At 42.5% G+C, this 27,401-nt stretch overlaps 4 protein-coding genes across 10 annotated transcripts in view; 2 read left to right on the top strand and 2 right to left on the bottom strand.

Annotated features, from left to right (window-relative positions):
* Positions 1 to 27,401, top strand: part of LOC106730703 (leucine-rich repeat-containing protein 37B-like) — a 77,918-nt gene that overhangs the window by 47,291 nt on the left and 3,226 nt on the right. For 2 of the 6 annotated variants that reach the window (XM_032498005.1, XM_032498000.1), the window contains one exon: positions 1,584 to 1,766. The exons of 1 other annotated variant lie outside the window; for it this stretch is intronic. In XM_032498005.1, the coding sequence (XP_032353896.1) occupies positions 1,584 to 1,635 (52 nt within the window). In that variant the 3' untranslated portion in view covers positions 1,636 to 1,766. Of the gene's footprint in view, positions 1 to 1,583; positions 1,767 to 9,229; positions 9,349 to 11,341; positions 11,840 to 27,401 lie in introns of those variants that run through there. 3 more of the 6 variants (XR_004326500.1, XM_032497999.1, XM_032498001.1) reach the window with 3 other exon arrangements.
* Positions 1,929 to 6,352, top strand: LOC102515450 (olfactory receptor 1P1). 2 transcript variants are annotated; one of them, XM_032497998.1, is made up of 2 exons: positions 1,929 to 2,898; positions 5,963 to 6,352. In XM_032497998.1, exons 1-2 carry the CDS (start codon positions 1,952 to 1,954, stop codon positions 6,051 to 6,053), a joined length of 1,038 nt encoding a protein of 345 aa, XP_032353889.1. In that variant the 5' UTR covers positions 1,929 to 1,951; the 3' UTR covers positions 6,054 to 6,352. The 2 variants fall into 2 exon arrangements, with proteins under 2 accessions (XP_032353889.1, XP_014418450.2); XM_014562964.2 differs by lacking the exon at positions 5,963 to 6,352 and having other exon boundaries at positions 1,929 to 3,176.
* On the bottom strand, positions 9,616 to 11,333 carry LOC102513679 (olfactory receptor 3A2). Its single transcript, XM_006172584.2, has one exon. The coding sequence runs from the start codon at positions 10,675 to 10,677 to the stop codon at positions 9,730 to 9,732; it is 948 nt and encodes a 315-aa protein (XP_006172646.1). The 5' UTR covers positions 10,678 to 11,333; the 3' UTR covers positions 9,616 to 9,729.
* LOC102515189 (olfactory receptor 3A1) lies at positions 18,599 to 20,100 on the bottom strand. The gene has a single exon (XM_006172589.2). The coding sequence runs from the start codon at positions 20,086 to 20,088 to the stop codon at positions 19,141 to 19,143; it is 948 nt and encodes a 315-aa protein (XP_006172651.2). The 5' UTR covers positions 20,089 to 20,100; the 3' UTR covers positions 18,599 to 19,140.

The raw sequence follows: 27,401 nt of genomic DNA, 5'->3' as shown, positions 1-27,401 counted from the left end.
TTCTTTATCTTAAAAGTGTCATAATTGTACTAAAATATGTTTTGGAATTGACTATTTTTTAAATCAATTTTCCCAGGTGTAAGAGATGTCTTTTCAATATGTAGAGTAAGGTTTTCTTTCATTTCAGTGAAGTTTATTTAAATTATAATCTTAAATATTTCTTCTATTCCAATGTTTGGTTATCATCTTAGAGGCTCTGTTTATCATAGACTGGGTCTCCTTTATTAGTTTTCTATACTCATCTCTTTCTCTCTAACTTTTTAATCTCATTTAAAATTTTTGTTTTATTTTCCTTTTTAAATATCTATCCTTTATGTCCTTTCGAATGATTTCTGTATTAGTCATTTTCCTTTGACTTCTTAGAGTTTTCGCTGAAGAAATGACTTCTTCAATTTCTTTCTAGCGTTTCCTCCATTCCTATTTCACATCTTCCTGGTGTCTAGACATTTCTTCTCTGCGTTTCTTTATTTCCCCTTTGTAATATTCTTTCCCAAACCTTAACTGTCTTATGAAATTTTGAAAATTCTTGGCGATATACTGTACTGGAATTTTTCTCTATAGAGATATTTTTTTTTCTACAGAATTCTCTGTAAAGCTTGAATTTTTCAAAGTTTTCTTATAATTCTTTAAATCTTGCTGTATCCAAGGCACTATTGCAGCTACTATTTTGCAGAAAGCAAAATATATCAAAGAACCTACAGGTAATACAGGGACAAGAAAATGTTCAATTCAAGTGCCAACAGAAAAAAATCATAAAAATTCTGTAGACAAAATATTGTGCAAATTCGGTGCAGGGACAACCTTTTCTCCATGGAAGGACCAGTGACATTTTCTGTAGTAGGTGATACTGGTGTGGTAACGCGTGGAATTTTACCAACAGTCATGGAGAGAAGGCTCATCCATATACAATTGCCTCACTCATCAGGGGAACAAGCCCTCCCTACTCCCGATGTTTCTCTCTGTATGAAGACCTCTCCTGTTAGACCAGCAGCCCTGACCTCTGCACTGCTTTATCCAGTGACTCATCTGATTGCTGACTTTGGGGCCTCAGCTTCTCCCTTCTCATCAGGATTCTGCTCACTTTCAGGAAACAGCCACTTTGCTCTCTTCTTCCCAGTTTTGTCTTTTAGAGGGGCGGGCTCTTCCCCTGTGGGAGAGACACGTGACCGTCCAGCTGAGCCTGTGAAAGGGGAAAGAGATTTAACTTTCGAAGCATATTTAAAAGCTCACTTAGTGAACACAGCTAAGGTACATTTTCCCACTTCATCTTTTTCCGTAAAGAAGGTGGTTTTTGCCTCCACCTGACTGATCGACTCTGGGTCTAACTAACCTTCAGTTGGTTTCACACCTGGGAAAGGAACAGGCTTTTCACATATTGGGTCTCCTCAAGCATGAATGTCACTTCCTGCTCAAGTAGCTTTAGTGGCCCTTTATAACAGACACAGTAAAGTTCCAGATCCTTTGCTTTACACAAAGGACCGTGAATCAACATTTTACAGGATTTTTTTTATAGACAGTTATGTGTATCCCATTAGACTGACGTTTCTTTGAGGTTAATGATTATCACTGTCTTATTTATCCAGCAGTCCACCAGGTCTAGAGTTGGTACCTAATACCTGTGGAATGAATGAATGAATTAAGTGAAAACTTCTAGACTCTCCTGAGAGTGCAGCTGAAGAAAAAGAAACTACAACTAAAGAAATTTGGAACAGAAAGGAGGGCTGAGAAATAAACCAAGAAATCCAGTTTAATGCCCTTAAATTGTCTCCCACACTTCCTAGTATATTGTATCTGGTAGGCTTCAATAAAAAGTATACAGCGCACGTAGTAGGTGACCAATACCCATGAACTAAGATCATTCTTGTTTTTCTTCTCAAGAGTTGAGAGCCTGGTATGCTCATCAATCATCTAGAGTGGAATGTGTTAGAAGAGTGTTAATGGGTGTCACTCAATGTCTCTTTCTCTGACTTCTGTGCTCATGGCAGGAGGGAACCAGAGCAGCATCTCTGAGTTCCTCCTCTGGGGACTGTCTGAGCGGCCAGAGCAGCAGCACATGCTCTTCCTGCTGTTCCTGTGGATGTATGTGGTCATTGTGGCTGGGAACCTGCTCATTGTGCTCGCCATTGGCACTGACAGGTGTCTCCACACCCCCATGTACTTCTTCCTCGCCACCCTGTCCTGTGACGACATCCTTTTCACTTCCACCACCGTGCCCAAGGCCCTGGTGAACATCCAGACCCAGAGCAGGTCCATTTCCTATGCAGAATGCCTGGCTCAGCTCTACTTCTTCTTGACTTTTGGGGACATGGACATATTTCTCCTGGCCACAATGGCCTATGACCGCTACGTGGCCATCTGCTACCCTCTCCACTACACAGTGGTCATGAGCCACCGGCGCTGCGTCCTCCTGGTTACTGCCTGCTGGACCCTTACTAGTCTTGTTGCCGTGACCCATACCTTCCTAATATTCCGACTTTCCTTCTGCTCTAAGAAGATCATTCCCGACTTCTTCTGTGACCTGGGACCCCTGATGAAGGTGTCTTGCTCTGACACTCGGGTCAATGAGCTTGTGCTCTTCTTCTTGGGGGGAGCAGTCATTTTAATCCCCTTTGTGCTCATCCTGGTCTCTTATATCCACATTGTTTCAGCCATCCTTAGGGCCCCCTCTGCCCAAGGGAGGTACAAGGCATTCTCTACCTGTGGATCCCACCTTGCTGTTGTTGCCTTGTTCTTTGGGACTGTGATCAGGGCTTATCTGCGCCCCTCGTCCTCTTCCTTAAACTCAGTAGAAGATGATGTATCAGGGGCCGTCATGTACACAGTGGTGACTCCCCTGCTGAACCCCTTCATTTACAGCCTGCGCAACAAGGACATGAAGAGGGCCCTGGGGAGGCTTGTCAGGGGCAAGGTCTCCTTTTCATGAGGCAAATGACTCCTGCAGAGAAACTGCAGGTGTCCTCCATCCCCTCAGTGAGGAACGTCACAGAAATTTCTACCTCGAGTGTCTCATTTCTGATTCCCACATGCACCTTGTCACCACTCCCCTCCCCTGACTCTGCACCATGAGTTTGATATTATTGAGGAAAATCAAGATTTTGTATATTTCTTTACAGTTAATCTGTTAAGAGTGGCATATCTATTCACTTATTTTACTTATAAAAAAACTTTTCATGAAAGCAAATGTCTTTTGCAATGTTCATAATTCTAAAGGTCTGGTCGGATTTTGATCAGTGAGATTATGGAGGTTAGGTTAATGTTCAAAAATATTAGCAAGTAAGATCAATATTGGATGGCAAAGGGTTTACAACTTTAAGTGAACGTGTATTTTTTCCTCCAAAAAGAGGAAACTACCTAAACACTTACTGAATGAAGCTTATGAATCAAAAATCCTTGTAGCCGTTAAAACAAAGCTCTCAACAATACAGGAATGATCTATGTTATTTTCAGTAAACAGGTTTATGAACAATTAATAATGAGAAGATAAATAAATAAACTTAAGGTAAAAATTATGGTAACTAGTGTGTAGCTATTTTCTAACCTTCTTCCTTACCTGCTTAAGCCAGGACTGATCGTGATACTGACTTTGCCATTTGCACTCAAGGAATCTTGTGTCTTCTCAAGGTTCTTTCTGTTGCAATGTGTGGGTCCTCTAGTCTCAACCAAGACTGAATCAAAGATGATTGGAGAGTCTGATTTTTATTTCTACATTATAAAATTCAGAAGCCCATACCAAGGCAGAGAGTGAGGGCAGAATCATCGTCTAACGTGAAGACCATGGAACAAACTCATCACCAAGTTTCATGAGGAAAGCATCCTGGGCTGGGTCCCAGGAGTCCTGGATCCTAACCTAAGTGCCCACACTTATTTTGTATAAGTCTAGTATTTTCTTCCATGAAATGAAATTTTTGATATTTGTCCTGCTTATGTATGTAGGATTTTGTAGGGAACATGATAATGGTTTAGCTATTATAATAGGGAAATTCTGAATAATTGTAGCTTTAACAAGTTGGGCATTTATTTTTCTTTCATGTACTGATAAGCAGTCTCATGGTATGTTGATATAGCTTGTATTCCAAAAGCCTCACATAATTATAAAGAATTCAGGCTCTTGATTTTCTGCCAGCCTCAAAGAATGGTTCCATAGTGTAGTCCGAGGTGACTGTTAAACTTCTGCCAATAAGTCTCCATTTTAACTGATAATAAAAAGGAAAAGTCAAGTAGAGGACACAACCTTTCCCATGAAGGCCAAAATCTGGGGGAAGCTGCACAGACCTCTTCCATTTATGTCTTATTGGCCAGAACTTGGTCACTTGGCCTCACCTAGCTGCAGCTGAGCCTGGGAAATGTATTTATTATATTTGGTGTCCAAATGCCCAGATAATATTATATTAATGTGGAAGAAGCAAAAACCTTCCATTGGGGGAAAGCCAGCCATCTCTTCTCCATGGGGTGCCATGATGGCAGTTAAAAGCCCTGCAAGCATGGAGAGCTGATAGAAACAGGTGAGCTCATGGCCACTCACTTGGTCTCTCTTTAAATCCTTAAGGCTTTTGGAATACAAGCTAAGAAGATGCCTTCTTCCTAGTGATCGTAGATGTTTCTACGTGGAGTGGCAACAAGTGGGAATGGCTGATAATTGTGCGGTGCCTGAGACATTCTCTGGGGACCATCCTGTCCCCATACCCTCCTTCAAGTGAATAACTAGAGGGACAAAGCTAGGGCCTGACCAGTTATCAAACAGGGCAGCAATATCTCTGGGATCATGAGTACACATGTCAAATTAACCTGACATCAGAGAGCACAACCAGAATAAAAATAAATAATGTATGCCATGTGAGTCTAAATTATTGGAAAAGAGTTAGAATTTTAAAATAAGCCTGATGAAAATACTCAAGGATATTAGGGAAGATACTGAGAATATAAAGCATAAAAAGAACAAAGGGAAATATTCATTATGAAACATGTTAGTTGAAGTAAATAAGTCAACAGAGAAGATAAATGGCAGGATGGGTGCAGGAAAGAAACGAATTAGTGATCCAGAAATCCACAATATCAGATAGTGGTACTCTCCTAAAGGCAGTAAGCCCTGAAGAATAAAAATACCAAAAATGGGGGAGGGGTAAGAGAGAGAGAAGATATAAATAAAAAGGTCAACTTCTACAAATGAAAGTCCCATAAAAAGAGAGAGAAGAGGGAAGGAAATGTTTCAAGGAGTAATGTTCATAGATTTTCCAGAAATACAGTATATGAACAACTTATGAATGAGACAGCCCATGAAATTCTCAAGAAAAGTAATAATTTTTAAAAATCTCTGAACACCATATAATTTAAGAACACCACAAAGTAAAAGTTTTCAAAGCTTCCAGAGAGAAAGAGAGGATTACATATAAAGAAGCAAAATTAAGATTGAATTCAGATTTCTCAACAAGATGTCACATTTAAAAAAACAGTTGGATAATCTTAAAAAGTACAAGAAAATAACTTAAAAAAATGTATGTGCACTACAATGGAATTTGACACAACATTGTAAAATGACTATAACTCAATAAAAAATGTTTAAAAAGTATATAAATTAACATCCAGCCAAAGAGTCAGTTAAATTTGAGGGCACAATTATTCTCAATTACAGAAGGCCTAAAAAGTTCTCCAGACAAGATGTGCCTTGAAAACACCCTTGAACAAAGAACTCAGATAAGAAGGGAAATATATTCAGAAAAAATGATGTGACAGTTATGGAAAATGAAGTGGGAAAATAATATAGTAAAGTTTATTCTTGTTGACTAAAAGAGCAAGACAAAATACAGAAAATGTCTGAAATAAAATTCTAAAATACTAGATAACGTCAACTATTTAGTGGATGAGGGGAGAGGAATAAAAGGACATGAAAGCATGATAAATGGCTTTTGGGGGGAAATGTAGATGTTTTTAAGAAATCTGTGGGGATAAATTAAAATGATATGTGTTGTAAGAGGAAGCATCCTTGCTTGCAAAACAGAATGTGTAACTTTCAAACCAACCTCAAGGAGAAAGTCCTGTTAAATAGAAAGCAGTAAATGAGAAAAAAATTCAGAAAAAAATCTAGCAAATGGAAATGACTGAGTTTGCATGTTTTATGTATATTACAACATCCCCTAACAGAGAATACCCATTCTTTTAAGCAAACATGAAACGGTAGCATGTACTTTGCCACAAAGAAAGTCTCACTACATTCTAATGAAAACATATTCATTCTCCACTGATATGTTCTTGATCTATAATGCATAATACAAATATGTTTTCTAACCATACTGCACTAAAGTTTGAGATTAATCCTAAAAGAACAGTTCTAGTGAAAATGAATATACGTATGTTCATGTATGACTGAAGCATTGTGCTGTACACCAGATATTGACACAGCATTATAAACTGATTATACTTCTATTTTAAAAAAATGAAATAGGATAGTCCTAAAATTACCAAATATCTGGAAATTTAAGAAGGTATTACTAGAAGTGAAGCGTACAAAATAGACTTTAGGTTCAAAAGGAAATCATGAGGGAAATTATGAAATATTTGGAACTAAAAAACAATAAAGAAAAACTACAAATTAAAAGCAAATTTGATTAAAAGATATAGTTTCAGTTTTAAATAGGTTTATCAGGAAAGAACTGCAGTTGAAAACAAATGATCTAAGTATCCAAATTAATAAATTGGAGACAGAACAAGAAGAGTAATCCTAAAGAAGTAACTACTTATATTTGTCATAGTTTTATTGTAGATGTTGAAGAGGTTTGGGTTTTGCTATCTTTGTTGCACTATTTTCTTTTTGAGGAGGGAGATTTAAGAAACTATGCCACTGTTTCCACATTTATGCTCCCTGCACGTCTGTATGTTATAAAAATGTTTACTTAAACACGATGAGTATTGTGAACCACTATATACCTAATGTATATAACTGGAGACTTCCTGGAAAAAAATATGACATTCTAAATTGGTCCAAGAAGAAATATAAAATTTAATAGACCTACAAGCATTGAAGAAAGTAAAATGATAGTTTTGGGCTTCTCAACTGCCCCTCCAGAATAACTCCATAGCCAAACTTTAAGGGAACTTTCAAGCAAAACTACAAGCTCATTATGAGCTAGAAAACCAGAAAAAAATGATATAAGTAAATTATAAACCTTTAAGTTATAAACAAAAAGAGAAAACTCTGAACAAAATATTATCTGATTCTAACTGTATTAAAAAAATGCAGCATATTCATGTGGAGTATATCTTTGGAATGTAAGGATGGTTCAAAAGCAGAAAAATCTGTCAATATAACACATTCAGGGGCACAAAGAGAGAAATACCAAGGGAAATACAAGTTTCTCACCTGTTAAAGAAACCCTTTGGCCTTGGAGGATAGGCAGAACAGAGGAGATAATTTCCAAGGAAAACACCCTTAAGTGTTTGGAATGAATGTTCAGGAGGAAGTGATGTCAAAGACTGGGGATCTTTGCGTGTAATAGATAGAAGGTTTGGGGCAATGTTAAATGCTCATGGGGTCGAAGGAGTGGTGGTAGTAACGCTCTCAAAATGTTTTCTGGGTTCAGCCCAATGAAAAGGTTCATCCAGACTATTCTAATCAAAGGTCACTTAACGTGAAGAACTTTGGAGAGATGATATTGTCCCAGTTCCTTATGGTACAAGTAGAAACAAGCCCAGCCATAGGAAAGAACTTTTTAAGGTCACAGAGCAGTGGCTAAAGTCCACATTCATGGTTTTCATTCTCAAGAATTTTTCCCTTGGAGGGAAGCTCATTCTCTTTAACCCCAAAATGTCTGGAGAGTATCAGGAAAGAGACACACTTCATCTCTGTTCTTTAGTCCATCTTGGCAGGCACTGCACCCAAAGGCGGGAGGCTGATGACTTTGATGGCCCAATGGGGCTGTGGAGGATGAACCCTCAGCACACACATCCTCTCTCCTCTCCTCCATCTCTCAGTCCTACTCTCTGTCCTTTGAGGATCATTTCATAGCCAGAGGAAGCAGAAGAGGAGTACCTAGACTGCTTTGCATCATTCTACCTTCAGCAAAACTTAAAACTTTTCTTTTCCTGGTTGGAAGTGTGGGGCCCAACAGTAACATCAAAGGTGCTACTCATCCCATGGCCATATGCTAATGGGAAGTGATTCCATATAGGAATTTTATTCTCATCTCCCATCCTTATTCATTCTTCATTTTCTCTACACCCACCTTTGACCTCATCAACATTCCTTAGGCATCTAATTTGATACTCCTAATTCTCTCATCCTTTCTCCTCTCCCATCCTCTCACATCCTTCCCTAATTTCTTTTTCCTTCTTACCCCTTTTGCTCACCATCCTGTCCCATCCCTCCCTATGTCCTCATATTTCATCTTCATTCCTCCACCCTCATTCCTGTCTTACTTCTCACTCTCATGCCTTTTCTTCCCATCTTCATCTCAGCCCATCCTTCCAGTTTCATGGCCCTAAGAAGAGGTCACAGAGAAGCCAATCTCCAGGTGTAGTCATAGACAGTTTGAGGAACAATACAGCAGAGAAACAGCAGAATTACCAGGACAGGGTAAGCAGCCTTCCAAGGGAAGCTGAAGAAAAGGTACAACTCAGAAATGGATGAGCTGAAATCTGGATAAACATCAAGATGAAGAAATTCTCTAGGTTGGAGTTGTACTGGTGTACTAATAAAATAACATTAGAAGGAGACAAAGAGGCATCACTCATAGGGACTACATTTATGGATATTTTTTGAGTTAGGAGGTTTGGGGGGAAAAGGTAAGACTGGAGCAGAAAGTTATATTGGACACTCTACATTGAAAATTCTTAGGACCTTGTAGCAGTATAAATGTTTATTCTTTCAAAGGCTTTATCATATATATGAGGAAGGAGATGTTAAGAGAGAAAGACAGTAGAGGATGGAGATGGAACATTACTTTTTTAATCTTAAGATATATGATGAATGCATTAATGATGCTTTCATTTAGTGGGCTCTTTCTGTCTCAAGACCCTACCTGTGTCCTAGGCATACTATGAGATTCTTGTCTGGTAGTGAAGAGAAGGAAGTGATTTTCTTAGAGGTGAAATGTGAGCAGTGGAATAGAATAATCCTTGGCACTGAGCCCATAGTTTAAGACAGCAGTCTTCACTTTGATCTAAAGGGAATCTCACATCCCCACCAGAAGAAAACTTAGCAGTGATATTCTTGGTGATTAACTGCCCTTTTCTATAGGACATTGCCCCTATGACCTACCAGACTTTCAAGGCTTCAGGTCTACCAGGAAATTGAGCATGGCCAAAAACAAGGTAACAACTTGTCCTGAGAACTTGCCCTGCAGAACCTAACTTTAAATCCCCCACCTTAACTTGGTTTTCACTGCAGCATTCATTATTCTGTGATATACCATATACAATGCTAATTTACTTCATTTATTTTGTCTCTCTTCATGAGAATGTGAATTGCACATTCAGAAGTCACAGAGACTTCTGTCTGTTGTGTTCACCAGTGCCCTAGAAGAGAATCTGGATCATAGAAACAATTCAATAAATATCTGTTGTATGAATAAGTGAATGAATTATGTAGGGTTTCTTTGCAGGACAAACACATCACACAAATCTTCAGGCACCAGGAAAAAGGAAAAATGGTTATGAACCATTTATTCAGGTTACTGCCCTTCTGGGAAATTTTTCCCAACCCAGAAAAGGTAGGAAAGGAGGGACCCTATCACCTTCTCATGTCAGTGACCGCCTCCCTACAAGTACCTGCCACAGGGCGCCCTGAACATCAGGGTTTCTAAGGCTGTAGATAAGTGGGTTCAGCATGGGATTGATAACTGTGTTGAAAACTCCAACCCCTTTATCTTTATCTGAAGCCTCCTCTGAACCCAGATGCATATAGTTGAAGATACCAGACCCATAGAAGAGGCAGACCACAGTTAGGTGGGAGCCACATGTGGAGAAGGCCTTCTTCCTGCCCTCCACTGAGCGGATTTGTAGGACTGCAGCTGCCACGTGGATGTAGGAGGTGATGATGAGAACCACAGGTTCACCTGCCATTATGAAACCCACACCGAAGAGCAGCTGCTTATTGAGTTGGGTGCTGGAGCAGGAGAGCTGGAAGAGCTGTGGGAGGTCACAGTAGAAGTGGTTGACCTCACTGGGACCACAGAAGTTAAGGGTAGTTAGGGCTACAGTGTGGGTCAGTGCATTGGTGAAGGCACAAACCCAGGACACAGCCACCAATATCCATTGGACCGTCTGACTCATGCGGATGCTGTAGGTGAGAGGCCGACAGATGGCCAGGAATAGGTCATAGGCCATGGCTGTCAACAAGAAGCAGTCCATCCCAGCCAGAAGGTGGAAGAAGAAAAGCTGGGAGAGGCAGGCTGCATAGGGAATTGTATGCTTGTGGGTCAGTAGATGAGCCAGCATTGCAGGAACAGTGACAGTGATGCACCCAACGTCCAGCACTGATAGGTTCCCCAGGAAGAAGTACATGGGGGTGTGGAGTTTGGGTTCCACCAAGATGGCTGCCAGGATGCTGAGGTTGCCCCCGACCGTGACCAGGTAGGCAAAGAGGAAGAGAACAAAGACCACAGGCTGCAGCTTTTCCATTTCCAAGAGGCCAAGAAGAATGAACTCGGTAACAGTTGTCCTGTTGGTACCAGATTCTGGCTCCATGATTCCCTGTAAGGAAATGTCCCAGAAGTGGAAGTTTCAATCCACTCAATGTACTTATTCAACATAAATGTTTTAAGCCACCTGTGTTCAAAGCCCCACTGTAAGTTCCTAGCTGTCAGGGTGATAATTTTCCCACTCAGCAGGCAACCTCACTCCTCACTCACTGACTCCCTCCATCACTCCATGCCTTTACCCTACTCTTGGCTGAGATGCTCAAAAACACCACCACTTTGTCCCTCCCATCTTTTCCCAGCTGAAAAAGGTCAGAATACTTGGGAAAGTACATTAAGAAAAAAGCAGACTTCCTCTTTGAATGTAGTGAGTCTAAAATGGAATTAGCGCAAACCAATAAACAGATTTCAAAATAGAACAATTAATGGTATTTCCAGAGAAATATCTAGAAAACATTTGAAAACACAAGCTAGGTTTCAAGGCTTCTAGAAATACTGAAGATCAAGCAAAGTTATGGCAAGAATGAGAAAGAAGTTACCCATGATTGTGGCTATCAGATACTCTAGCCATTTCTCCAAGGTGAGAGACATAGTCTGAAGTGTAAATTAAAAATCCTTTGATCAACAAATTGCTAGTATTATTGTTGTTAATTAAGCCCTTACGTGAGATTTTGAATAATGACCTAATTTAAAATTATTTCTTCTCTTCATAGGATCTGCTACTTGCCTCTGAAATCAAAAATTGTAAGCATGACCTGCAGGTTGGCTGCTGCTAAATGCAGTTAGTTTTCTGCATAGCAAAACCACCCATCTTTCACTTGTCCTTGACTCAGGCATGGCAGATAGACCAATGGCTCTAAGTGGAGGTCCTCAAATGAAGCAGGCACATATGTAGAGAGCTAGAGGGAGCTAAGTCTTTCAGATCTTATAATAAGCTCTTAATCAAAAAATGTCAGTGTCTCTCTATTGCCCGTGGAGTAGGCAAAGCTAGGGCTTTGCTAAAAGTAAGGTTATTCCCTTGCATAGAATATGCTGGATCAGAGGATGGGTAGCAGTCAGAGCCTGTAACTCTAATAGAAGGGAAAGGGTGATGAGAGCCTGAGCTCACATGGAGGAAGAGATGGATGCAGTGATCTCTAAGATATTCTTAAAACTCTAAGATCACATGGTTGGTGAGATAGGGGGATTGTCTTCAGACTCCATCATCATTGATTAAACTGAAAACTGATAAATGCTTTGCAAATTGATGTATCACTGGGTGGGTAACAGCTCTTCACGTTTATTGTACTAAAGAACAACACTCTTCATTTTTCCTTTTGGGTCCATCTTAACCCAAGCATTGGATTGTAACCCTGTGATTTTCTAACCTCTTTGCTCCTGCTGTTTTCTGTACCTGTAAGGACTTCCCTCCAACTCCACACACCCAGGTATTTCAAGAGTTTACTCAAACTATGACTTCTGAAGGAATCCCCCCTGGAAACTTCCCCATCTCAAAAGGATTTCTGTCTCTGCCTCTGCATCTCTCCTAAGCTCCCACTGCATATTATTTCATGGAACTTATTACTGTTTCCCTTCTGGCTAAGTCATTTTTCAGTAGAGCATATCTCCTCTACTTCTCTGAAAGAGACTTGAGGACAAAATACACATTTGATTTGGTTTTCCAGTGACAATTCATATCTTAAGACTTCACAAATAGTAGGTGCTCAATCATCTCCTAAATCACTAAATGGTTGGACAAATGTCCACAGGACTTCAGAGAAAGAGAGCATTAGTATGAGCTCGAGTTGTCACGGAAGACTTTCTGGATGTATTGGGATTTGGGCTAGACTTTGGTGGATCAGTATGATGTCAGGAAGCTGCAGGGACAAGAGCAGGCTGCGAGGTTGCCGCAGGGACTACTGCTTTCCTTGGTTTTGGTGGGACAAGCACATAACGTAGCAATCTTTCTACATGTTTCTTTTCATGTAGACCACTCCAAAGACTAAGGCCCTTGGGAGAGGTGTACTTTACAGACGAGTAGGTTATAGCCAGGGCTGGGAGAGCAACAGAACAGCTGCTGCCGAGCCCCCCAATGGGATTCTGGGATGACTGCTGATCATCCAGAGACATCCAGAGTGTCTGATGGACATCATGTCCATCACTGGGGATTATCACTCCCAGGGCTTCTTAATGAGCCTCAGGTTCTCCTTACTGAGCCATGACAACCCCCTACTCTGGAACTCCCTCTAGCCCCTCCAAGCTCCCAGCAATGAAACAGCCCAGCAAGACATTTGACTGGAGTGAAGGTTCCAGCTGCCTGATGAAAGGGGTCCTGGGCAGCGAACTGGCCTCAGTGAATCCACTCATCCTCACTCCTAAGAGTAGCAGAGAGCAGGCTTCATCCAAGAAAGGAGGGCATCGGCAAAGGGGGCCCAGAAAAGGAGCCGGGATCTTTGGGTTTCAGTCCCATATCTTCCCCTCAAACACCTTCCCTTTCCAGGGGCATCAGTAGCACCAAGTGTGATGTCAGGTTTGCACTGATGGCAGGGGAGGCCCCGTCGCTGTTTTGTAAGACAGAGGAGGGACCTGTAAGAGGACTCACCCTGCTGTGGGCATGGAAGCCAGTGAGGTCTCTTCAGGAAGGAAGACGAGGAGTGATGCACACCCAGTTATCCACCCAGAAAGCAAGGAAGGGGCCATATAAGAAAAGGAAGACGATCACAGGGCTGTCTTCTCTATGGCGTCATCCCCTGGCGGCCTTAGAAATTAGCCCTCCTGGGAAAGAGGAGACTGATGGGGAGACAAGTTGTTCAGTAAACAACTCAAGCCCATAAATATAGCAACTGTGTCTCACACCTTCTGGTATTCAGACTTTCTTTAATAAAAAGAAAGAAAGGAAAGCTTTATCTCTACCCTGGCTTTATGGCTGGTAGTTAAGGTAGGAGATATCTAGTCCACTGATGGTGGGGTCATGGAGGCCTGCAGGACTTGTCCCTGTCATCAAAGTCACCCAGGAAGTTAGGGGAATAATTGAGACTAAGTTACAGGTTTCCCGAGAGAGCAGTTTTCTTTCTCAGATGTCAACCCCAAGCAGGGCCTTTAAGCAGAGACAAGCTAATTTCCAGACCTGCCTTGGACCTGGGGATGAGGAGGAGGCCCCAGAAGAGAGGCAAGAGGGAGAAGCTTCCTTCAAACCCAGTTTCCTAATGAGTCCTCAGGACGTGGTGCTTCTCCCTCAGGGCCTTGTTAGTGGGGGCCACTGGGGACAGGTCTTGGGGATCCTATAATGATTCTGGAAGTGGTGGTAGAAAAGCTACATTGAGCTGGGAGGACCTCTGGGAAGCTGCCTCCTGATATGATTGTCCAGACCAGGCCCTTAGAAATGGAAAGCCCCGGTGAGGGTCACAGATTCATAAACAGAAGCCATGGGGAGGCTGAGGAGTGTGTCCCTCCAACTCCTATACCCACCAGTAATTACTCAACCAAATACGCCCTCTCCCAAGACCGAGCGCTGTCTTCTCCCACCAGAGAAGCCTGGTGCAGTGGGGAAAGCACCGGACAGACCTGTTCTTCTGGTTTGGAGTGGTTTGACTTTGGACAAGCTGCTGCACCCTTTTGGGCCTCAGTTTTCTCATCTGTGGAATGAGCAGATCCTCTACCACAGAGCAGTGCTGTTTAATGAAGTGAGATTCATTAGGCTGCTGGTGGAGCTTCCACAATATATCAATACATCAGCATACAGATTGATAACTTTGGTGAATGTTTGTTGTCATGGTACCATGCTAAGAACTTTTCAAGCCTGGAATCCTTATCAGTCCTTCTGACAAATCTATGAAGTACCTTGTAGCCGCTATAGTGGATGTTCTGACTCACATCTTGCTTGGCCTTTTTGTGATTTCAGCTGTGGTTGGGTTGCACAGTTCCCTGAAGGCTTCTGCTTGCTACAAAGCTAAGTGTAGCCTCTTCCTTGGGAATCTCTGATGCCATGAATAATGTGGGGTCACTAGGTCTGAGCACATGTGGAGTTCAGCGTGCAGAGGGCAACCTGACAATAGGAAATAGGAGCCACTGAGTAAATGCCCCACCATTCTGTACGCTCTTGTCTAAGCAGATCTCCACTGTCAACAGCAGGGACTTTGATAATGAACCCCTCAGTCAGGGACACTTACTTCTTCCTTCTTCGTCTCTCTCTTTATAACCTTAGTCTTGATCCCTGGGACCACCTGTCAAATAAATAAACTTACTCTTGCTCCTGGAGATGCCTTCCCACTTAAACCACACACACACCTCGTCTCAGGCTCTGCTTTGGCAGGAAGCCAGCTAAGGCAGCTGGTACTGGGAGTAGCCCTAGGAAGCATCTCCTCCACGTGGAATTCTGGAGCTGGACCATTCATCACTTTTGGGAGTAACTGGGTTTGCTGATAACCCCTAGCATAATTACTAGGACTCACTGGTGGTAGATTGGGATGAGGTGCGAGTGGAAGATGAAACACTGGGTTACGTGTTAGCTCTAGCATGTTAACATGATACAAACCATGGTAACTGTAAGAATTATGGCGTTTTAATAATAAAGGATGGCTTTTATTAAGGTTCTCAGAATCCTTAAAGATTCAGAATAAAAGGCCCAGGTCAGCCAGCAATCAATTTAGGGTGTGTTGTGAAAGCCAGAAAACTCCCGTGGCAACATTTAATGAGACATTAATCTTCTGCAGCTGCATGGCAGTGGTGCTGAAGGTCAGGCCTAGGACCTAACTGTAAAGGTGGCAGAGCTACAAGGGAGGCTGATTGTGTAGCTTAGTTGGTTCTCCTATGCTGAATCCAGGGCCCTGGTAGGGAAAGAGTGAGACCTTGAGTCCTTGGATGGAGATGTTTGAGAGGATAAGCAAGAAGATTTTGAACCCACAGACTCTTCTGAATCCCCTTGGCTGACAAAAGCATCCCTTCCCCCTTGCTAGAAGGCAATAACTTCTTTTGCTCCAAAACCATGAAAAGACGTCATATGAGGCAGATGCCTTACAGGATGATTCTTGTCCTCCTCCAGAACTCCTCCCACTTTTCCTCAGTGCCTCCAGAATAATTAGGGTTAGGTCTCAGCAGAGGCTGAGAAAGGAAATCTCATCTATGATCCAAGAGGAAATAATTTATTCACTGAAAATAATTCCCATACCAGGCTGTGGTAGGCTGAACAATGGCCCCCAAAGATATCCAGGTCGTAATCCTGAATTCAACTTTAAACACGGTAAAAAATGGACTTTGCAGATGTGACTGTTAGGGGTCTTCATCCGGGGAGATTATCCTGAATTAGCCAAGTGGGTCCTAAGTGTAATCACAAGAGTCCTTACAAGAGAGAAGGTAGAGAGATATTTGACTACAGAAGAGAAAAAGGCAATATGATGTGAAGACCTGGGAGGTATGACCACAGCCAAGGATGCCAGCAGCCACTAGAGGATGGAGGAGACAAGGAGTAGATTCTCCCCTGGAGCCTCTCGAAAGGACCTTCCCAGCTGACATCTTGAAGTTAGCCCTGTAGGACCCATTTTGGACTTTGGGCCTCCAGAATCATGAACGAACATATTTCTGTTGTTGTAAGTCACTAAATTTGTGGTAACTTGTTACAGCAGTAATACCTGGCAGGAACTGGAATTTCCTCCAGTTTCTAGAGGAGCAATGTGGGAGTGAACCATGAGGACCAAAGGGGTAGGGCAGAATGTGAGGCTGAATCAGGAGAGTTCATTGATGTGGGAGCACTTTTCATGATTCAGGATTTAACATCCAGGCAAGGATGTTTGGAATAAACTGCTGAGATATTGGTTATAAGGCCTCTTCAAGCCCTGTCAGACCAAGTTTTGCTGGCTTCCGTCTGGGAGTGTGTCTTCCTCCTGGTCCCTGATTGAGCAGAAGTGTTCCCAGCCCATGGCTTCAAGGGGTGGGAGTTGGTTTACGGGGCCACTTCAAGATCAGAGGTTCTCCCTCTGAGGGCACAGAAGAACGTGTCTTCTGACAGGTCCCTGGACAAGCAGGAGAGCTCCTGGCCTGTGACCGCAAGGTGCTGGGCCAAGTTACAGGGCTGATTCAGCACCTGCAGGTGGACCAAAGTTGGAGGGCCTGTCTCAGGGGTGTGGGGTGGGGGCACATCATCTGCTTGTCCCTGGGTGGGCAGGGCTGGCAGCCAAGAGGGGCTGGGCTGGGCCACGGGCTACTCCAGCATCCGCAGCGGGGGCTGAGGCTGGCAGGCCTGTTAACTGGAGCACAGTGGGTGTGACTCCTGCTGGGTCCCTTGGCAGATGTTGTTGGTGACAGAATCAAGGCCAAATGAAGCTGTAGCCGAGCCCACAGGGCTGTTTCCAGGTCTGTATCCAGGACTACTGTCTGCAAATTTGCCACCCAGGCATAAGCCTGCGTTCTTAGAACAGCCCGCCTTCGACTTTGGCTCCACCAGGGTCTTACTATCTCCTACCTAGATGCCAAAGCTCCCACAAAGGCACTTTTTGTCTAAATTATTGTTGCTAAGCAGGGGAATATGAGGAATGGAACCTCCTATTCTGCCTTCTTGCTGACTATTATACATATATACACACATATATATGTAAGTATATGAAATGTCACATATGCTGTATATGATCAGGCTTATATTTTATGGTGTTGGGGCAGTTTTTCTCAGTGGGGAGAAAAGTTACAACATACACAAAAAGTAAATTCTTTATACATTAGATATTTGACTTAATAAAGAAATGTAAAAGTACTAGAAAAACATCACTGGCAAATATTTATACAGCATTTAGATGGAAAAGTCATTTTTCCTAAGCATGATACAGAACAAAGAAGGCAAACTTCATAAAAATGTCCAACTTAACTTGGGCAAGAGACACCCTAAACAAAGTTACAGACAAATGGGAAACTGGGAAATATATTTCCAACATTATGACAAGGGGATAGTGTCCTAAAAGTGAAGTGTTTCCATCAATCATTAAGATAAACATAAATTACCCTCAAAGGGACAAAAACACGAACAGGCAATTTTGAAAGAATAAATACAAATCATAAGAAATATATTAAAAAATCTATCTAATCACACTCATAAACAAAAAAATACAAATTAAAAAATAATGCAATATTGAATCTAATTATCAACGATAAAAATTTCTATTTATAATACCCAGTGAAGTCAACAAGTGAGATAACAAATGTTCTTATAAACTGCTAGTCAAGATGTAAAATGGTCTACATGATTTTGGCAAATAGAAAGGCAGAATATTTACCAATTTTACATTTGCATTTCCTTAGCATGGGTGCACACACACACACACATACAAATCACTTTTATGAATTTAACCAGTGTAAATAATTTCAGATATATGGAAAGATTTACACTAAGTAAACATTAATTCCATTATTATTAACAATTGCAAAAAATAGGAAATAAATTATACCAATAAAGGTTTAGTTAAATAGATGATAGTTCATACATAAAATGGAATATTTTGCAGCCTTTGAAATGGATAAGATAGATTTGTAGGTTGACATGTTAAGAATTATACTGTGTTATGTGGGAAGGAGAAAAGATTACAAAACAGTATGGTGTTTTGCATATATGTGTTTGTGTATATGTGTGTGTCCGTTTGTCTGGAAAACTAAACACCAGCTATTACCCATTGTTCCTGTTAAAGAATGAGAAGGAAAATGCAGCTAAATAATGACTGGTCTAAGGGCTGGTAAGCTCATATCACCATATGACTTGTATTTACAGATAATGGTTTGTCTCAGCTAGCAGGTTTGGGGACTGAGAGTGAGAATTTATAGGGGAATTTCATATTGAGTATTCTGGATTTTTTTAATGTTTAAAATAATATTTAGGTTATAAGTGCTTATCTTTTAAAATATTTGATGATGAGGAAATTTCAGTTTTGTGTTATAAGATTTATCATATACATTAATGGAGTCTTAAAGTTTTGCACAGAGGGCTCATGCTCTCCAGATTTGCTAGAGAACACGTGACCATTCAGCCTCCCAGCTGTCCTCTCTATATTCTGTGGCATCTTGTGTGATAAGAGAGGAGTGAGTTGCTCTTTTGGGCTTGGAGAAGCCTCATGGGAGAAATAAAATAACCCTGATCGCAGGACCTATGTTTTATAAACAGACCAACCACGCCTGAACTTGAAGGAATCAGAAGCCCACCTGAGGGGGTTGCTTGTATATTTGGGGGAACCCAGGCTATAAACAACCAAGAGTCATTCCCTGTAGGACGTGCACCTGTGAGCATTCAAAGCCTCCAGGTTTCACTTCTACCCAGACGTGAAGCTTGCAGTGACTGATGTTGTAATTTGTCAAGGGGGCTGACCTAGCAGAGCCTACAGACCCATTGCCTATAACTGGGCAGGACTTCTTTGAGAAACAATAACGATTATCTTCTACAAAAAAAATCCAGTGCTCAGGGAAGTAGAAGTGGTTCTGGACCATTTGTCTTAGTTTTTGGCCCCAGAGAATTTCTCCTTTAGTCCAAAAAGAGAAAGGGAAAAAGTAACACAAGTTGTCATCAAGCCAGTGATCGCCTCCCCAGGAGCACCCACCGGAGGGCTCCCTGGACATCAGGGTTCCGGAGGCTGTAGATGATTGGATTCAGCATGGGGTTGATGACAGTGTTAAAAATTTCAGCAGCTTTATCCTTATCTGAAAGCTTGGCTGAACCCAGTCGCATGTAGTTGAAGATACCAGTCCCGTAGAAGAGGCAGACCACAGTGAGATGGGAGCCACATGTGGAGAAGGCCTTCTTCCTGCCCTCCGATGAGCGAATTCGGAGAACTGCAGCTGCCACGTGGGCGTAGGAGGTGACAACGAGAGCCATGGGGGTACCTGCCATTATGAAACCCACACCAAAGAGCAGCAGCTCATTGAGTTGGGTGCTGGAGCAGGAGAGCTGGAAGAGCTGTGGGAGGTCACAATAGAAGTGGTTGATCACATTGGGACCACAGAAGTTGAGTGTGGATATAGCTACAGTGTGGGTCAGTGCATTGCTGAAGGCACAAGCCCAGGACACAGCCACCAATGTCCTCTGGACTGTCTGGCTCATGCGGGTGCTATAGGTGAGGGGCCGGCAGATGGCCAGGAATCGGTCATAGGCCATGGCTGTCAACAGGAAGCAGTCCACCCCAGCCAGCTGATGGAAGAAGAAAAGCTGTGTGAGGCAGGCTGCATAGGGAACTGTGTGTTTGTGGGACAAGAGATGAGCCAACATGGAGGGAACAGTGACGGTGATGCACCCAACGTCCAGCACTGATAGGTTCCCCAGGAAGAAGTACATGGGCTTGTGGAGTTTGGGCTCCACCAAGATGGCTGCCAGGATGCTGAAGTTGCCCCCAACTGTGACCAGGTAGGCAAGGAGGAAGAGAACAAAGACAGCTGGCCTCAGCTCTGGTGTCTCCACCAAGCCCAGCAGGATGAACTCAGTAACAGCTGTTCCATTGGCCCCAGGTTCTGGCTGCATTAGTTTCTGCAAGGAAATATCCAAAGAGATGAGGAATCATTCCTCTCAATATATTTATTCAAAAAGAAGAAACAGACTTCCTTCGACATGCTGAGCTGTCTACTAAGTTCTCCCTCTCCAAGTGAGGGCTTTCCCATGCCCCAGGCACACACCCTTGTTCACTCTCTCACTACATTTTCCTCAACAGCATTACTTCATTCTCGGATAAGGGGAATCCTTTCACAATGTGAACATACGTCATCACATTTTACTTTAAATATATTATACTTTTATTTGTCAGTTATACCTCTATTAAGCTAGAGAAATAACATTTTATAAGATTAAAAAAAATGAGAAGTCCAGGAATAGACCTAAAGTAATATAGGAATTTAGTATATGATATAAGTGTCATCTTAAAGGAATGGGGAAATATATTATTCAATAAATTCTATTGGGGCAATAACAGCTGTCTGGGAAAAACATAAATTGTAGACATATCTCATATATTTTGAAAAAAAATCAGTTCTAAATAGATCAAAGATTTAAATGTAAATATTAAGCCAGAAAGTTATTGGAGGAAAATTGGAGACTTTTAATAATTAAAAGTGCAAGGATGACTCAAAATATAGAAAAATTTTAAATAAACAAAATTAACAAATCTGTTAAAATTTAAAAGTTCTGCCAAATTAGCTAAGTGGAACTACATCCCCAAAGCCCCATTCTCTATATGCTTCCAGCTTAGAGTTGACCGCGGGGGGAGTTTGCATGGTAGTTGTAAGGTAGGGTTGAAAAGGGAAATGGGCAATCTTTCAAAATTACAAATGTGTTTTTCCTTTTACCTGGTAATTCCACTTCTGGGAATTTATCTACCAGATATATAGTCACACATAAATAGTGATGTATATGTGAGCTTATTTGTTGCAGCATTTGTTTATAATAGCAAATAATCGAAAATAACTTATCTGTTCATTATTAGAGGGCTGACTAAATTAATTATGGAATATCCTTCCAAAGGAATATAATGCAGCTGTAGGAAAGAGCTCTGTGCTGATTTGAAAGATATCAAAACCATATTATTAAATGTCAGATACAACTGGTAGAATGTGCATACCACATAGTGAGCGGACGAAGGCAAGGTTTTAACCCAAGTATTCTGATTCCAGAGCCCTGCTCTTAAACTTTCACACACCATCAAGGCACCTCAAGGGTCATAGAACCATGTCCTTCTCCTGCAGTTCTCTCTCAATCTATTTCTGACCCATTCGACACTCACTCCCTTCCTCGCGATGGCTGTGCCTTTGTAGAACTCAGTCTTGCCTTGCAGACTGCGGTAGCTCCGGTCCAAATGCATACCTTGGGTGGATCACGGCTACAGTCTTCAGCTGCCCCCTGATTTCTCTTTTCCATTTTAACCCATGTCATCAGATTGCAAACTCCGTTAACTTCTGTATTCCCACCTTTGCTTATGCTGTTTTCTCTATATTGAATGTCCTTCCAATGCCACGGTGTCAAAGTCTTTAAGACTCAGCTCAAATGCTGTCTCCTCCAGGAATTCCTCCCTGATCTGTGCCCATTTTAAGGTGATATTTACATTTTCAACATTCCCAGTGCACTCTAATTGTATTCTTCATGGCACTTACCGCTGTGCCTTCTAGCACAATCACTTAGTGATTTAGTGTATTTCCTCCAGTCCAATTTAAGGATGAGACTCATGGCTGATTCAACTTTAGGAACTATATGCATAAAATTAATTATGCATCATTTCATAAATAAATGGATGACTGAATGGTTGACAAAGATGTTTTCCGACAAAAAGGGCATCACTGCGGGCTAGAGTGGTGAGGAAGGGGTTAGTTAATGGACAAGGGGGAATTTGTGCTAGGCTTTGAGGGATGGGTAAGATTTGGAGGAGGCTGAGAGTCAAGTGAAGGTTACTGCTGTAGGGGTGAGTCCTCGATTTGCCTAGAAGGGTATGCAGTAGTTTTGGCAATCCACACACTGACATACAGCTCTTTATATAAAATTCCCACATATTTTCTACATCCGGAAGATAGATTCATCAAAAACAAATAAGTCATGAGCCACAACGACATGCTCCCCTAGTAGCTTCTGTGCAGCCCTCAATCAACAAGGGACAAGGTTACATAAGAGTCTCCTAAATCCTGGTTGTTCACTAGACTATCCATCCAGGGATCACAAGAGTAATCACTGACAAGGAGGCACTCCTAGATCACCATTCTTGGGGGACCGTATGAGTTCTAGGTTCCCTTTATTATGCCGTGACCACTCCCTACTCTGAAGTTCCAGTAGGTTCTTCATGCACTAGGGTTGGTCTTAGAGATCTGGTCAGGCTGTCCAGTAAGGACTGGGTTCTTTGGCAGAGAAATTAAACCCTGAATCTCCTCCCACTCACCCTTAACAAAGTCAGAAAATGAGTTTCACCTAAAAAAAGAGGGAATTGGTAAAGATGCCTGAAAGCGAAACCTCAGTCTTTGGGTTGTGGTCCCAGCTCTCCCACTCACCTGATACGTCATCCTGAGTAAATCTCTTATTTTTCACTTTTGATACCTTGGCCACTGAATCTGTAAAGCCAGGAGGCTTGACTTAGTAACAACTGAAGTTCCTTCCTGGTGACACGGAAGTGGAGGGAGGGCCATCCAGCGTGATTTCCTGGAAAGGGCTGTAAAAGGGGGGTGAGACTCTGCACAAATGCAGTCAGCCACTCCGGGGGCAAGTGCGGGGCTTTATATACAGAAATGAGATAAAGAGAGGCCGAGACCGTCGCTGTCATGGGACTTCTCCACCACAGTGTTATCCTCTTGAGACCTTGAAATTAGCCCAAGAAGGGGGAGGAGGCAATGGGAAGGGCTAAGGGCAGGTAAATAATAGAAGCCCTAATAAAGGGAAAGCAGTGGGGCCTCCCACCTCTGTGGGGATTTAGAATTTTTACAAACATCTTCATCACCATCCTCTATATTAATTTATGGGGATGGTTAGGGCAGCGATCATAATAAATCCTTTTAACAGATGCGGACATGAGGGAGCTGTTTGTGTTCCCAGTTAATTAGGAGACTGGAGGTGGAGCCGGGGTTCAGTCTGGGTCCCCAGACTGAGGGCTTCGCTCTCCAAGATGTCTGGTCCAAACAGGACCTGGGGGCACAGACAAGCAGCCTTCCAAACCTGGGGATGAGAAAGAAACCCAAGAAAGGAGACAAACACTGAAGAAAACTTTTCCAACTTTAAATTTACAAGGAATCCTCAGGAACAGAATGCGTTCCCACCCGGGGGCTTGTTAGTGGGGGCCCCAGAGACTGAGTCCTGAGAGTCCTGTAATCCTGAGAGAGGTGATAGGAGGCCGGCGCTGTGCTGGGAGGAACCGGGGGGCCCCTGGGAACTTGCCCCCAACCATGATTTTTCTGGGCCGGGCCCTTAGAAGATGGAAGTCTAGTGATAGAGATGATGGAGAAAGAAAACTGGAGAGGCTAGGTCGTACCACCCTTGGATTCTTATGTCCTCCTCAGTTCAGTTACACACCCAAGCCCATGTGACAGCACACTTCTGCTGGACCTTGTAGATGAACAGCCCTGCTCGCGCAGTTATTAACAACTACTGAACCCCCGACCCCGTTTCCTTATCTGTAAAATGAGAGTAATATCCTGTCTTAGGGTTCCTGGGAGGATTAAATGAAGTAACACACATAAAGATCCTAGTAGGAGACCGCCAATATTATTAGTAATATAATGACATTTATTGTGTGCTTGTTATGTACATGACACTATGTCATAAGCCTTATATACACAAAATCCCAATCAACCCTTACAACCATGGTGGATACCTTTATTATTCCCATTTTGCAGATAAGTAAATTGAGGTTCAGAGTGATTCAGTAATTTGCCATAGCCACATTGTTAGGGCTTTGAGGAGTTGGGGTTCAATTTTGCATTTGCCTGATTCCAGGGTACGTGATCTCCAAAATTATGCTACGTGATTTACTTCCCCCACCCCCTCCCAGTTAGTGTCTTTCCCCCAAACAATATACTTTTAGCTTCTGTTGTTTATGATAAATAATGCTTCAAATATACCATAGGACTATGCATTAGGTTTGCACTGTTGGCTTAAGGATGTAATATGTGAATGTTAAGGCTTTTCATCTTTCAGTAACATTTTTCTAAACATAAGACTTTTATAAAATACTATACATAAAAATTATGAATGATAACAGAAGCTTAAACATTACTAAAATCCACAAGGGAATTAAATATAGTCCCTAAATAATTCTCGTATAAAGGAGAGAAACTACCACTCCAGTATTATATGAATGTTAAGAGTAGAGAGATAAATACTGAACCAGTCTTCATGTGGATTTTCAGCCTAAGTGCACATTATCTTGGTAGTCAAAGATCTTTAAGCCTTGAAACCAGTTTAAAGTTCTGTGGGACAGGTAGCACCACCTTTATGGACTGAATGTGCCCCCCTCCCAAATTCATATGTTGAAATCCTACTCCCCAGTGAGGTGGTATCGAGGTGGAGCCCTTGGTAGGTGATTAGGTCATGAGGGTGGACCCCCTGTGAAGGAATTAGTGCCCTTATAAAAGAGACCCCAGAGAGCTCCCTCACCCCTTCTGCTATGTAAGGCCACAGCAAGAAGATGGGCATCTATGAAATGAACCAGGAAGAGGTCCTCACTAGACACTGAACCTGCTGGAGCTTCGGTCTTCAACTTCCTAGCCTCCAAAACGGTCACCAAGAGGGATGTCCTTGGAGGGATTTTACGCCACGGGAAAAGGAGAGCATGAGAACGCCAGCAACCTCATCACACTGTGGACATCTGCGACTTTGCTACCAAGGACCCCACAGTCTTCACCAAAGGTGAACACAGCTGCTGCAAGTCACCCAAAGTCCCTGCCACTGAGTCTCCTCCTTGGAGCTGGAGCTGTTACTGTAGAGAGACTGGCCTCCAGGGGTCCCAGTCACTACTGTGCGCTGCTCTCTGAGAACGCCCCCACACCTCCCCATCAACAGAATGGGAGCTGCGACAGCTCTGCACCCCGCCTATGGGTCCCAAGTCACAGCTCTGACCACCCCTATCACCAGGCCAAGCTGCACTGCTCTGTGGCTGCATCCTGGGATCCTAAGTAGAAGCTTTCACCCGCGGTTACCAGGGAGTGCTGCCCTGCCCCTGACTCCGAAGTCTTGCCACATACCCACCATCACCAGGCTGCACTGCTGCTGCTCTGCTCCCTGCCCCCCGGGGCCAGAGTCAGGACTTTGACCTGCCATCTCCAGGGTATGCTGTTGCTACACCCTGACACCTGAGCCCAAGCCACTGCTGCACCCTCTCATCCCTGAGCTGGTTTCACTGCTCTTTCCTGTCCCTCTCAGAGTCCGAGTCACTGCAGTGAGCCTCAGAAACCCAGACCCCAGTTCTGCAGGAGATCTGCACATACCTGTGGCTCAGACACTGGTGTCACCACCGCAGCCAGTGCACCTGATCCCAGGACCCCGTCTCCGCTGCCACTCTGAGTGCCATCTCATCAGACCTGGTGCTAAGAGGGATCCCCTCAGCTATATCTTCCCCCCACAGGCAAACTAGGAGAACAGGAGATGCCTGCAGCCTTTGCACCAGGGACCCCTAGCTCTGCTACTGCCACCCACAAGGCCCCCACAGTCTTTGCCAATGTTGACTTCAGCAGTGGGAGCGACCTCAACTAATGTGCTTCTGCACAGCAGAGGAAGAAATCAATTAATTGCAGAGGCAACATACAGAAGGGGAGAAAATATTCGCAAACCATGTATCTGATAAAGGGGTTAATATTCAAATTATACAGCAAACTCATACAACACATTACCAAAAAAAGCAAAAAATCCAATTTTAAAAATGAGCAAAGGACCTGAATAAACATTTCCCCAAAGATAGCCAAGTGGCCAAGAGGTACATGAAAAGATGCTCAACATCATTAATCATCAGGAAAATGCAAATCAAAACCACAATGAGATGTCACCTCACACTTGTTCAGAATGGCTATTATCAAAATGACAGCAAGTAACAAGTGTGGGCAAGGTTGTGGAGAACAGGGAGCCCTCGTGTACTATTGGTGGGAATGTAAATTAGTGCAGCCACTATAGGTAATGGTATGGAGTTTCCTCAAAAAATTGAAAATAGACCTACCACATGATCCAGCATTCCCACTTCTAGTTATATATCCAACGGCAATGAAATCACCATCTCAAAAAGGTATCTGTACTCCCATGCTTACCACAGCATCATGCATAATAGCCAAGAGGTAGAAATAACCTAAATGTCCTTCAGCAGATGATGGGATAAAGAAAATGCAACACACACACACACACACACACACACACACACACACACACACACACACAGAGGAATATTATGCAGCCATAAGAAGAAGGAACTCTTGTCACTTTTGACACCATGGATGAAATTTGGTGGCTTTATACTCAGTGATATCAGCCAGTCAGAGAAAGACAAATTCTATATTGTATCACTTGTATGTGGAACTAGGGGGAGAGGGAAGTGGGGAGATGTGGATCAAAGGGTGCCAACTTTTAGTTATTAGATGAAGAAGTTCTGAGGGTCTAATATACAGCCTGGTGATTATAGTTAATAATAGAGTATAATATACTTGAAATTTGCTAAGAGTAGATCTTAAGCATTCTCATCAGAAAAAAGAGTTACTTATGTGAGTGATGGTTGTGTTAATTATCTTGATCCTGGTAATCATTTTATATACACACACACACACATACATATTTATATACATACATGTATATGTATGTATATACTGTATATAACACTTTAAATATGTGTGATTGTATTTGTCAGTTATTCATCAATAAATATTAAAAAAAATTAAATTCTCAGTGGGGAAATACCAGTGGATTGTATTAGTTAGCTCAGGCCTCTAAAACAAAACATCATAAACTGGCTGATTAAACAGCAGAAAATTATTTCCTCACAGTTCTGGAGGCTGCTGTCTGAGACCAGGGCACCAGTGTCAGTCAGGTTCTGGTGAGGGCTCTCCTCCTGGCTTGCTGGGGGCCACCTTCCCAGTGTGTCCTCATATGGCAAAGTGTTCTCTCTGCCTCTTTCTCTCTAATAAGCCTACAGGCCTATTGAATTAAGGCCCCCCCCCAATTTAACCTTAATTACTTCTTAAAATAACCCATTAGTACTTCCCAATTAATCTCATCTAACCTTAATTACTTTCTTTTATTTAATTGAAGTATAACTGATTTACAATGTTGTGTTAGTTTCTAGTGTACAGCATAGTGATTCAGTTACATATATATATATATGCTCTTTTTTACTA

The sequence above is a fragment of the Camelus ferus genome, chromosome 16, assembly GCF_009834535.1.
Source record: "Camelus ferus isolate YT-003-E chromosome 16, BCGSAC_Cfer_1.0, whole genome shotgun sequence".
NCBI classification, from domain to species: domain Eukaryota; kingdom Metazoa; phylum Chordata; class Mammalia; order Artiodactyla; family Camelidae; genus Camelus; species Camelus ferus.
This window is presented reverse-complemented; position numbering and strand designations above follow the sequence as displayed.